The sequence below is a fragment of the Schistocerca serialis genome, chromosome 6, assembly GCF_023864345.2.
Source record: "Schistocerca serialis cubense isolate TAMUIC-IGC-003099 chromosome 6, iqSchSeri2.2, whole genome shotgun sequence".
Taxonomy (NCBI): Eukaryota; Metazoa; Arthropoda; class Insecta; order Orthoptera; family Acrididae; genus Schistocerca; species Schistocerca serialis.
Window position 1 is genome coordinate 495,252,642 of NC_064643.1, and position 14,313 is coordinate 495,266,954.

General features: G+C 38.0%; 1 protein-coding gene across 2 annotated transcripts in view; it reads right to left on the bottom strand.

The window, feature by feature from the left end:
* The window catches only part of LOC126484536 (murinoglobulin-1-like), a 291,073-nt gene that overhangs the window by 44,486 nt on the left and 232,274 nt on the right, over positions 1 to 14,313 (bottom strand). For both annotated transcript variants that reach the window (XM_050108083.1, XM_050108084.1), the window contains one exon: positions 10,131 to 10,251. In XM_050108083.1, coding sequence (XP_049964040.1) covers positions 10,131 to 10,251 — 121 coding nt within the window. The remainder of the gene's footprint in view (positions 1 to 10,130; positions 10,252 to 14,313) is intronic.

A 14,313-nucleotide genomic window follows, 5' to 3' on the forward strand; every position in this document is an offset into this window, starting at 1 on the left:
CCACTGGATATAGTTTTTGTGTGTCATTATATCATTTCTAGTATTAGCAGCCTGCTGTGGGTTTGACGTTGTGCTCTCCTAAAGATTCTTTGACTTTCTCTCCTGTTACTTCCTCAGGTATGCCCTTTGTTACTACTTTGAGTTGTCTGTCATAGTTTTCCTGGTGTGTATAGCTGTTGATCTGATTATGATGAAATAATTTGAATGCTGTTTGCTCAGCTCTAAGGCTTTCAGTTTGGTATTTGATGATCTTTCCTTTGCAAATGGCTACTATACTGAATTGATATTAATAGTACTCCAGTTTTCCTTGATGTTGTCTGTGGTTGGTTTCCTGACAAAGGACCTGGTTAAGGTTCTGCCAAACTTTTGACACCTAAGTCCATTTTTCTTGTTGACTCTTGAGGGCTTCAAATCTGTGTGGTGTCTGAATTTGGAATTGCTCAACATTATTTTCATCTGTAACGTTTGATAACTTGCATTTCCTTATTCTTCTTGGTGATGGAGTTTCAAATTTGACACTATCATGATCCATTTCATTTTCCAACACCTGGCCTGATGTGTTGTACTGATAGACTCCTTCAGTTTATTGTCTGTTGTCTTCTTCCATTCACATTTCTGCTGTTAATAATCCTATCTGGCAATGAGTTCTTCAGCTCTTCTGTCACATTCAGTTGATAATTAAGTTACTTTTGCTGGATGGTGATGGCAAATATGTCTTCAGCATTTGTCAACTGGATGTTCTCATTGTGCTCACATCTGCTCACGTTTTTTACCTGTGCTCTGAATTTTTGCCTTACTCTAGAGAAACTTTGGCCTGCCAGCCACAGATGGGCCCCTGTCTCCTTGTTATCTCCTCTGCAATCCATCCTAAGTCCAGCTAACCTGAACTCTTTTTCTGTATCCTGTCATACCCTAAAAGACATGGCAATTTTGCTTAAGTACATTATGGGACTCTACCCTGTTCTTGTTTAAAATTACCTGTTGCTATCACTTAATTGTTGATTTCCTTCTTATGCTGTCTATTTATGCCTCTTTCTTGACCCTGTGTTACACTATTTTACGAAATTGCACCCCTGCTCTGGCAGTGTTGCTCTATCTAATATGGTACTCTACCTGTAGATACTTCAACAGCCATTCATTTTCATGATGTTTTTTCAAATGCAGGTAGCATGCCATAGTTACATATGCATGAATCCACAAGAAAGAGTTAGTGAACTTAGTGATCTAAGAATAAATATGGCGTTGAGTGAGATCCGCGAGTGTGTAAAGTCCGGAAAAAAAGTGTAAAAATAACAAGGAAAAGTGTTTATCGTGCAGTATAGTCAGTGTGTATTGTGAAAACTTGTGCATGCCATGCTACATAATAAAGAAAGTGACAGAAAAAACTGTGGAACCACAAGAAGTAATAAGGAGAATTACACATGTGGAGCATCTACATCGTCTTTCGGGGAAACAAGTGTAATATTAAGTTCGGATCCCTGCCACTGCAAGAAACGTGCGGTTAAAGGTGTAATGTGCACGATATGTAAAACTGTGTCTCATTATTCATGTGTTAACGTAAATCCTAAACATAAGATTTGGTTCTGCACAAAATGTAGCAGAGAACATCCTGTGCAAAAACTTAATAAGGTGGATTACACAAACAATATCATTGCAGTGCTAGTGGAAGAAATACGCGTTTTACAACACGAGTGCAACAAATCCCCGCAGCTGAACACAACGGGAGTAAATAAACCGCACAGTGAACTCCACTCAGGAACCATTAACTATAGTAGCAAAAATATAAGTCATAACTTGTGTAAAAAGTACGGGAGAGTAGGCAGTAATGGCGTATGCGAAACAAAGTTCCGTTCTTGGTGTGTAAAAGTTGATCCGTCGCCGAAAACACACAAAAATTCATCGTCAGAAAGGAAATATGATACCAATGTCTACAGGGCCAGACTAAACCCACCTATTCAATTACGAAACAGATATGAAGTGCTAAGCGAAATAAGTGATCATAGTGCTTCAGAAAATATTTTTGAAAATACGCAGGTACATGTTTCAGCCATTGCTGCTCTCCTGAATAGGCCTACGCGCAATTCATGTCAACATATGCCTAGGTCACAGCAAAAAGTACATAATCACATGGGAAAACTGCACATTCTAGCTGATAGCCACGGGCGCGGAATAGCCTCTCTTGTTAATGAGGCATCAGTTGTGAAATCTACGAGTTATGTCAAGCCTGGGGCTTCCCTTTCGGAGGTAATTAAGAATAGTTACACTGATGAAATTATCAAGTTGACTTCAAAAGACTTTGTAGCTTTATTTGGTGGCTCTAACAATGTATATAAAAATGAAACCTCTAAAGCCTGCTCAGAATTGAAAAAGCATCTGGCTCTTTTGTCTCATACAAACGTTCTCTTTGTCAACATTCCACATCACTATGATCTGCCACGCTGGTCTTGTGTGAACAAAGAGATTAGTGCTGCTAATGAGAGTTTCTCCAGTATATGCAGTCAATTCGAAAATGTTTGTGTTTTTGATATTAGTGGCATTGGTCGGAGGTTCCACACTTCTCATGGCCTCCACTTGAATGGCCTAGGGAAGAAAATTGTAGCACAAAAAGTATTGGATGAAATAAAAAGGCACCAGCAAACACCTGCAGCACCATCAATGACAGTAACAGTAACACCACAAAAATCAATAACAGCAGGTTCATCACAAGTAGCAACAACAACAGAAGCAACAGGAACAACAAAATCATCACCATTAGCAGCAGTAAAATTACCACAAATGGTCAAACCACAATCAGTAACTGCAACTAAACCTTCAGCGGAAACAACAGCAAAACCAACAGATACTACAACAACAGATCCACCATCAGCAGAAATAGTGTCAATAAAAGAATCAAAGGCAGCAACAGCACGAAGAATCCTGTCAGCACCACCACCACAACCACTACCACCACCACCACCTCCGGCCACAGAAACAGCAGCAGCAACAACAGCAGCAGCAACTGAACCAACAACAACAGTGGCAGCAGCAACAAAACCATCAACAAATGTTGCAGCAACACAACACTGCCTAAGGAGGAGTCAAAAACAAGGTACATCTACATCATTAAATAAGGCTTTTTTATGGCTTCAGACAAAGAAAAGGAAAAGATTGTGACAAATCAGCAAGAAAATTTGCAGATAAGTCACAACTACTATGGAAAAAGCAGCACATTACCAGGTAATGACAAAAGAAAAAGTACTTGCAAAACAGTCAGGATAATGTGTCAGAATATTCAATGCCTCAGAAACAAAGTACTAGATCTAGAAGTAGCTTTAAATAATCTTGCTGATGTCTCTTGCATTTGTTTATCTGAACACTGGTGCAAGGCTAGTGAATTAAGTCTCATAAATATAAGCAAGTTTAATTTAGCATCACATTATTGCCGAAGTGTTTTTAAAAATGGTGGGGTATGCATTTACTCTAGAATAGGACTACAGTTCAAAGTGAAAACAGAATTGGACCATCTAAATATAGAAAAACATTTTGAATCATGTGCCATAGAGTTAAAAACTGAGGAGAAGAGTGGAAAACTAGTTGTCATTACAATATATAGATCTCTACTGGGTGACAAAAACATATTCTTCAAAAAAATAGAAGCAGCATTAAACACTTTTTATAGTAATGAAGTGAAATTATTTTTATGTGGAGATTTTAATATTAACCTGTTAATTGAAAGTGATGAAAAAAGACAGCTTTTGAGTATACTCAGCAGCTTCCACATGAAACCACTCTTTACACATGCCACCTGAATAACAGAACTGTCTTCTTCTCTTTTAGACAATATTTTCACAAATATGGAGAATGGTACCACTGAGCCACTAAACGTAAACTTAGGTCTTTCGGATCACAATACAGTATTAACATACATAAATTACTCTATCCCCAAGGCAGTAAAATATAAGTGGGGATACAAAAGGCACTTCTATACAGAAAAAGTGAATACTTTCATCCAGTTGTTAGCTACATCTACATCTACATCTACATTTATACTCCGCAAGCCACCCAACGGTGTGTGGCGGAGGGCACTTTACGTGCCACTGTCATTACCTCCCTTTCCTGTTCCAGTCGCGTATGGTTCGCGGGAAGAACGACTGTCTGAAAGCCTCCGAGCGCTCTCTAATCTCTCTAATTTTACATTCGTGATCTCCTCGGGAGGTATAAGTAGGGGGAAGCAATATATTCGATACCTCATCCAGAAACGCACCCTCTCGAAACCAGGAGAGCAAGCTACACCGCGATGCAGAGCGCCTCTCTTGCAGAGTCTGCCACTTGAGTTTATTAAACATCTCCGTAACACTATCACAGTTACCAAATAACCCTGTGACGAAACGCGCCGCTCTTCTTTGGATCTTCTCTATCTCCTCCGTCAGACCGATCTGGTACGGATCCCACACTGATGAGCAATACTCAAGTATAGGTCGAGCGAGTGTTTTGTAAGCCACCTCCTTTGTTGATGGACTACATTTTCTAAGCACTCTCCAAATGAATCTCAACCTGGTACCCGCCTTACCAACAATTAATTTTATATGATCATTCCACTTCAAATCGTTCTGCACACATACTCCCAGATATTTTACAGAAGTAACTGCTACCAGTGTTTGTTCCGCTACCTGGGAAGATGTCTTTGCACAAACAACAACCGAGGAATCTTTCAATGCTTTTTGTAGTACATTCATGTCCCTATTTGAGAAGTGTTTCCCAAAAAAGCTCACAAAGATCAATGTCATGCCTAGGAACACAAGCCAGTGGATAACACCTGCTATTAGAGTATCTAGTCAAACACTAAAACATATCAGTCAGCTCAAAAAAGATAACAAAGATGTACACTTCACAGATTATGTTAAGACATACAAGAAAATTTACAGGAAGGTGATCAAAAAAGCCAAGACAATGCACAATGACAGTGTAATTGCTGGGTCAGCAAACAAATCGAAAGCTATATGGAATGTAATAAAAAAAGAGATAGGCCCAAGCAAAAATGTTAGAAATCCGGATGACTTTGTTTTAAAAGATGATCAAGGTGTGCTAGTCAGAAATCTTACTTTAGCAAATTTCAATAATGACTACTTCATAAATAGTCCAATCAATCTGAGTAAAAATTGTTCTAAGATTAGTAGAACATCAATCCCAGAAGAACAAAGTGTTAATTCATTATTGCTACCTCCCACGAACAAATTGGAAGTTAATCGAATAATAAAAACAATGAAGAATAAAATGTCCTCAGGGATTGACGAGATACCTTGCTCAGTCATGATGAGATGTGCTAGTGTCATATCAGCCCCACTCTCACACATCATAAACATATCATTTTCAGAAGGTGTCTTTCCACAACGATTAAAAATTGCAAAAGTAAAACCATTGTATAAAAAGGGCAATATACATGAAGTGGGAAACTATAGACCAATAGCTTTATTATCGGTATTTTCAAAAGTAATAGAGACAGTCATGAAAAACAGAATTACAAATTACCTCGAGAAATTCAATCTATTGTCTGTAAACCAACACGGCTTTCGCAAAGGAATGAGTACAGAGTCAGCCATCACCCAATTCATTGAAAATATTGTAACGGGGCTAGATAAGAACAACAGTACAATAGGAATAAATTTGGACCTCTCAAAGGCATTTGGTACAGTCCAACATGATACCTGCTAGACAAATTAGAATTTGTCAGTATACGAGGAGTAGCTAAAAAGTGGTTTCAGTCATATCTCCATAATAGGAAACAGGTAGTAGAAATTGCAACAACAAACAGTAAAAACCAAAGTATTGTTTACAGATCAGATATTCAGACTGCACCAATTGGGATACCGCAGGGGAGTGTTCCAGGACCTCTCCTATTTCTTCTTTACATAAATGATATCAAGATTCCAGTAAATGGTACTCATATAACCCTGTTTGCGGATGACACAAATATTGTAGTAACTGACATAAACCGGGTATTGCCAACATCTGCAACCAGAGTTATAGAATATTTGCAAAATTGGTTTGAAGTGAACAAATTAACCATAAATATCTCTAAAACTAATTATATCCATTACAGGAAAGCAAAGTCACACTCTGATGTAGATCTCAGAATACGAAATAAAGAAATTGTGAGAGTTGCTACCACAAATTCTTAGGTGTACATATAGACGAAAATTTAGACTGGAAATCCCATATCCTGTATCTCTCGCATAAGTTAAGCTCTGCTTGCTTTGCTTTACGTGTTATTAGTTTTGTATGTAGTAGGGAATGTAGCAGAGCTGTTTACTTTGCTTATATACATTCTGCTATTACCTATGGCCTCACCTTCTGGGGTCATAGTAAGAAAAATCTCAAAACCATCTTCACTCTACAAAAACGAGCTGTTAGAATAATTACCAACAGTTCAAGGCTAACTCCTTCAAAGCAATTATTTATACAGCTGAATATTCTACCCCTACCGGGCCTCTATATACAGAAAAGCGTAATTAATGTAAAAAGAAATATTAACAATTTCCAATCCAACTCGGATCTACATACTTACAACACAAGAAAGTGCAATGACATTCATATAAAAAGAGTTAACAAGGCTTTGGCGCAGAAACAAACAAACATACAAGGAAGCAGATTGTATAACAAACTACCGGTAAAGATAAAAGAAATAAAAAAATTGTCTTCATTTAAAGAAGCAGTATTCAAATTTTTAATGACCAACTGCTATTATAGTGTAAAAGAATACCTGGAATAGCTTCATACTAAACAATTATATTTATGTACTCTGTGCCAATAGTAATTTCTATCTGACTGTTGCTATAATCTAAATAAATAATATGTACAAAAGTGCTAGAATTGTATGTGTTATATCTACAGGGTGTTTCAAAAACGACCGGTATATTTGAAACGGCAATAAAAACTAAATGAGCAGCGATAGAAATACACCGTTTGTTGCGATATGCTTGGGACAACAGTACATTTTCAGGCAGACAAACTTTCGAAATTACAGTAGTTACAATTTTCAACAACAGATGGCGCTGCGGTCTGGGAAACTCTATAGTACGATATTTTCCACATATCCACCATGCGTAGGAATAATATGGCGTAGTCTCTGAATGAAATTACCTGAAACATTTGACAACGTGTCTGGCGGAATGGCTTCACAGCAGATGAGATGTACTGCTTCAGCTGTTCTATTGTTTCTGGATTCTGGCGGTACACCTGGTCTTTCAAGTGTCCCCACAGAAAGAAGTCACAGGGGTTCATGTCTGGCGAATAGGGAGGCCAATCCACGCCGACTCCTGTATGTTTCGGATAGCCCAAAGCAATCACACGATCATCGAAATATTCATTCAGGAAATTAAAGACGTCGGCCGTGCGATGTGGCCGGGCACCATCTTGCATAAACCACGAGGTGTTCGCAGTGTCATCTAAGGCAGTTTGTACCGCAACAAATTCACGAAGAATGTCCAGATAGCGTGATGCAGTAATCGTTTCGGATCTGAAAAATGGGCCAATGATTCCTTTGGAAGAAATGGCGGCCCAGACCAGTACTTTTTGAGGATGCAGGGACGATGGGACTGCAACATGGGGCTTTTCGGTTCCCCATATGCGCCAGTTCTGTTTATTGACGAAGCCGTCCAGGTAAAAATAAGCTTCGTCAGTAAACCAAATGCTGCCCACATGCATATCGCCGTCATCAATCCTGTGCACTATATCGTTAGCGAATGTCTCTCGTGCAGCAATGGTAGCAGCGCTGAGGGGTTGCCGCGTTTGAATTTTGTATGGATAGAGGTGTAAACTCTGGCGCATGAGACGATACGTGGACGTTGGCGTCATTTGGACCGTAGCTGCAACATGGCGAACGGAAACCCGAGGCCGCTGTTGGATCACCTGCTGCACTAGCTGCGCGTTGCCCTCTGTGGTTGCCATACGCGGTCGCCCTACCTTTCCAGCATGTTCATCTGTCACGTTCCCAGTCCGTTGAAATTTTTCAAACAGATCCTTTATTGTATTGCTTTTCGGTCCTTTGGTTACATTAAACCTCCGTTGGAAACTTCGTCTTGTTGCAACAACACTGTGTTCTAGGCGGTGGAATTCCAACACCAGAAAAATCCTCTGTTCTAAGGAATAAACCATGTTGTCTACAGCACACTTGCACGTTGTGAACAGCACACGCTTACAGCAGAAAGACGACGTACAGAATGGCGCACCCACAGACAGCGTTGTCTTCTATATCTTTCACATCACTTGCAGCGCCATCTGTTGTTGAAAATTGTAACTACTGTAATTTCGAAATGTTTGTCCGCCTGAAAATTTACTGTTGTCCCAAGCATATTGCAACAAACGGTGTATTTCTATCACTGCTCGTTTAGTTTTTATTGCCGTTTCAAATATACCGGTCATTTTTGAAACACCCTGTAAATATCAACTGTGTATTCCATATAAAAAGTCTTTCTCATACATCAATGTAAATAATCAAAGTTGTACATGCTATTTCAATGTGGTCTGATGTTATGTAGTCTACTATGCACATCTGTATTTTGTATAGTATTGTTAACCCTATATGTGTGTATATATATACTATGTATTTTTGGACGAAATCCATGCAATGTACATTGTCTCTGGATGAATAAACTACTACTACTACTACTACTATTGATGTTTGGGCACTGATCTACAAAGTAAGTGCGAATAAAATCAAAGAGATCAAGTCATAAGACTCCCTCATCTTTCCTGATATGTGGTTATTGATGACTCAGCACTTCAGCTATTCAGTGAGTTCATTTACGAAGAACACACACACACACACACACACACACACACACACACATACACACACACACACATATATATATATATTAACCATACATCAGAGAACTTTCATAGTTTGAGATCTAATAGGTTATGATCTATGAACTTGCAATATCAATTATATAGATGTTAACTATGAATATTAGTTCTGTAACTCTTGGGGAGCCAATGCAAACACACTCAGAATAACAGTACTGACTTTAGTTCCTTCATCTGTAAAGTAAGGCCATATCATCAGCTGAGTTAGGCCATGCACATTATCCACTTGCATTTTCAGTGGCTTGCTTGTGCTAAGCAACATTACTATAACTCGAGCAAGAAGAGAGCAAGCTCTTACTTGATTATGGATAATACAGAAGAATCAATATCTCCTCATACACAATATCATTCAGCAGAGTTCCACAACCTGGCTGAAATGTTGTCAACAAGCCTGGAGAATAACTATACTTTCAATCCTGTGGCTGCCTGCAAATTGAAGTGTTCACTTTCACTCCAGGAAGACTTCTTGTGACTCAAGAATCTAACTATCAAACTCCAGCACTTCATTTTCCCTTGTGCCACCTGATGCAAACTGAATCAAATCAGCTGTGGGGTAGGGAAATAGCTGGAGTGGTCAGAATCCCCAAGATGTGACTGTTGTGAGTTGGTATAGGTGGTGCCACAAGTCGTTCAGGCCAGTCTCTCATGTTTTCACCAGATCCCTGGAAGAACTACATCAATCTGCCCCTAAAGCAGTTGAGTGGTTGCAAAACCTGAACAATAACCTTTGTTTATTTTTCCTTTACCTTATTCAGCTGGTTGTTTATAATTTTTGTTTTTGCATTTTTTAATGCACCAGTACCTGTATTTCTCTAGACACATCAAACATTAAACAAGAGCGAGAGATGGTGAGGCAGGGACCCCTTGCTGTTGAGTGTCATACATTCTGTTCCACTGGAGACACTCTGTTCTTGTACTGCATCAGATTTGCCACTCATATAATCAAAGAGCGCCAGTGTTGATCCTACCACAGCCAACAATGAGACTAGTCACTGTGACTCTACAGTGATACAGTGGATGAGCAACCTGGATACTCTAATTTAAATCTGCAGGAATGATTTCAACAAGTTACAGTGCAGCATGTACCTATAACTACATGTATTTGAAACAACCACATAGATGCATATATTATTTATTGCTACTAAAATTTCAGGGACTTTGGAAATTGGACGTATTTGTGCTGGATTGCTCGAAAGGTAATATAATGAGCAATGAATTTTTCTATCAGACTTCAATACTCTGTTGACGTGTAAGTGGCTAGATATGAAATGCAAATGGCTTACCAGTGTTTTCCACAGTGGCTGTTGACTCTGCCTGTTCATCCATAAGAATGTTTCTGCTACCAATTTCAGGCTGTGGAAGTGGCAGTCTCTCATTTCGACACCCTGCATCAGTAGAATATCTCTGCACAGAAAGACACACATCTGTAAAACACATTCACAATGAAACTGCAGTGTCTTAAAAATGTGAGAATTCTTTTAAAAAGTTCACTCAGGTGAAACAAAATACTGTTTTTTACTAACTGTAAAACAAGACATCTTTTTCAAAATTGTGTCATTCAAATACACAGCATCATCTTACATTAGCAGACTAAGCTTTGGTTGTGGAGGACAAGGTTTATACATTGTGTAATGGCTTAACATAGGAGTTATCTTACATTTACAGAAACAGCTGTGATAGTGGAGTTCACTAAGAGAATTCAACCTGCAGCTCTTGCTTTTTATGAATATCTACCACACTTAAACTGTAGTTCACCTGAATCCAAATCCTATCAGAACTGAACTGTCATTACATATGAAGAGCTATTCAAGAGTAGTACACATTTTTACAGGGAACAAATTGATTCTAACATAAATATGTTCCCATCAAATACTTAAAAAAATGACACTAATGCTGCTAATACTACACAGCAGTGTTGATTTTCAAGACACAACAAATAATGAACCAAGTAAACTGTTAGTCCAGAGTATTCCAATTTCTGCACTAGGGAGCTGAGAGGATGAAATGTTACTGACATTCAGTTCACTTGGATTGTCAATGTTGTAACAACGGTAAATTGTAGCAATTGATAATGGATGCAAATAATAGCTGCGGTTCTATGTGTTTTTTGGCTCACAGTCATTTCATGCAGGCAATAAAATGCTAATTTTCAAGTGGTTTATGAAACATGAATAGTTATAAACTATTTCAACAAAACATCATCTGTGACTACAGTAAATAAGCTCATTTGTGTCACAGAGATTAAATGGGGAATAATGCTTTTGTAGTACTGCTGGTGTCTTTTGAATTCTTGTGTTAGAACATATAGTAACTAGGAGGTATTTTTATATGCTCTATCTGAAGCCATAGTTAAGAGAAGTCTTACAATACTGAATTATGCACTGCCCACAAAATTGTGCTACAGTGTAAAACAATTATTTATTTTAATAAAAACAATGATTCAAATAAATCAACCTGCAATTATGACTTGCTTTTTTTTCAAATTAAACACATATGCACTGAGTTTTAAGGATTTTGGGGAGTCTGAAATAAGAGAACTAGGGAGGAAAAGAAGAAACATACTGCATATGAAGCCATAAACAACTGCACAAAGGGCAATTTTTCCAACTGCATGTGGCCTGAAATTCAAAGAGTACTGGATGGTGCATGAAGTTGATGATGAGGTTTAGAGTAAAGAACAATTCAAGTTCAACAACTTCCCACAATATCCGAACAAAAGTTATATGTGGTTTAGCAACATGTAATAAGCATAAGGAAACAACATGACTATTTCTTAGGTCATAAGTGTAATCTGAACACAAGCCTGTTCATTCTGATATGTCACCAAATTTTATGATCAACAAGAAGGTTGGTAATGGTGTTCCTACATAAAGTTCTGCCCAGAACAATAGTTTTGCTACATACTCTGGTGGATGGAAAGAAGCTGCCACCATTTTGAATTCTTGAGAGGAAAACCATACTGAAAGAGAAACTGTATTCAGGAGCTATCTTTGGACATCAAGAAAAGGGATGTGTAACTAATGACCCTATACTAGTCAACTTTACAGCAGGAGAACGTTGGTGCTGGATCTTTTCGGGGATCACCACATTCAGAAAGTTAAAGACCTAGTATCAAAGAACAACATACACATACAGTACAGTCAATGAGACAAGGTACCCAACATCTGCAGTGAGGATGGGATGGCTGCTTCACATGTCTGCCTCAAACAATCACATAATACAACTGCACTATAGTACTTTCAACTTGAAGGGATTGATGCTGTTGTGATTAGATCTTTCATGACTCACCTCCAACAGCTTTACAGTGAGTGTCGCTCCCTCCCCCAAGGAGACCATGCTGGTACACCAGGTGGGAGACAGGAAATCCTCAATAGCCATGACAAGGCAGTGGTTGCCTACTAGGTGCAACAGAATCTCAAGTGAATCTACAATGAAAGGATTCAAAAAGTGCTGTGTATATAAGCCATGACATGGAAGGCTCAAAAGAGGATGTAGTAAGGGCGCATGCCAGGAAGAAAAAATTGCTAGTATGCTTACAAATGAACATCAAGAGTGGTGATGATTATACTGATGGTGATGAATAAAAAATACCAACACTACAGACAGCTAGCTTAGATAGTAAGCACAGAATAGGGTCTGAAGATAAGCCATTTCATTTTGTTTATTTTATTTCTTTTTGTATTGCGACAATGTTTACAATCAATAAACGGTGTAAGTTGACAATACGTATTGTTAACTTTTTCAGCAGATCTTAAGATTTGTACCAGTAAAACAGTTTATAATTTTGAAAGTCAAGTACAGATGTTTACTAATTAACAGTTCACTCTTGTAGGATATAGAAAGAAAAGGGATGTTTAATGTGTTACTTTAGTTTTGCTGTTTGCATTTTTTGTGGATCGTAACTGTAACATCATGTTATGATGTGGAACAAGTCTGTTTTGAAATTGTAGTTCACACACACACAAATACACACAGTATGCAATACGTCCAATGCTTGAACATGCTGTGAGTATCCTTTTGTCATTTTCTAAGTTCTTCAAGTAAATTATGCTCTATTCTGCGAATGAAATGGTGTATACAGTTGAAGCTTACATCATCGCTGGTTTGTTTAAGAAGAGTCATGAATTTTTTATGAGCAATTTCTGAATCCAAGTGTTCCCACAAAACACAGTGTTCTGAAGTTGATAACAAAATTGTGGTTCAGTGGTAGTGTGTCTAATTCTGAGCATAATCATAAGCTTTCTGTTTGAATTCTAGAAGCAGATGCAAACATTTTGCTAGAATACCACTGCTAGCCTGAAAAAAGGTGTCACACAGCTTTGGCTACAGACAGATATTAAATATCCATCTTGTGTCTCTGTAGTTATGTGCCTAGAGCTGTAACCTTGCTGTGTTTAATCCATTCAGGCATGACTTCCAGTTGATAAAGGAAAGCGGGTTAAGTACTGCAAATGGCAGCTTAAGAGTACAGTGGACTGTGAACTTGAGCCAACACTATATTTTTGAGTGATGAAGTCTTGTTTCACCTCTGTAGCCATGTGAATAGCCAAACTGCTACTGGACTACTAAAAGTCCTCAGATAGTGCATCAAGTTCCCTTCCACAGTGACAAAAACTTAAGTTTAGTGCACGGATTCTAGTAGTTAAATTGTCAGTCCCATGTGTTTTGAAACCACTGCCAATAAAGACATTTATCCTCAAATTTTTGAAAATTTCTACTCTAAGATAAATGAACACAAAAGGCTATAGTACTTTTCCAGAAAGATGGAGCTACTTGCCACATGTCTCATCAATAGCTGTCTCATATTCAAGAAGCCTTTGCAGAAGAATATGCAGTAAGTAAAGGTTTGTGAGTGCTTCAATTGCTGGAGTTGTCTGCATGTGACATTTATCTATGGGGGTATTTAAGAAAAAGTTTATGAAAATCATCCTAAAATGGTAGTCAACTAAAAGAAAACATATTCTAAGTTATTCACATGAAGCATGCCATATTCTGTGAATGAAATGATGTATACAGTTGAAGCTTGCATCAATACTGGTTTCTTTAAGAAGACTCATGAGTTTTTTATGAGCAATTTTTTAATTCAAGTGCCCTGGCAAGAACAGTTCAGTAGAAAAAAATCAATGTTTCATTTCTCTATGAGTGATTTTGAATGTGATGTCACAAACACAAAAATGCATGGAGGTGCAGGACAACCATTTTCCATACAGATTGAAAATTTTTTATTCTTGCAATTTTTAAAAGTATTTTGTGATTTCAAATAAAATGAAGTTTTCCTGTAACAAACTGGGACCACTTCTATGTTGAATGTGATGTATTGTTACACATTCAGAAATTATGCAATAGAGTAAAAGATTTTCTGTAGCATACTAAGTCTGGGTGAAGTAATTTCTTCTTCTAGCACTACATTTGTAAATCTTATTGTCGTTTTTCACTTGTGATAGAGTGTTGGCAACAAATTTCATA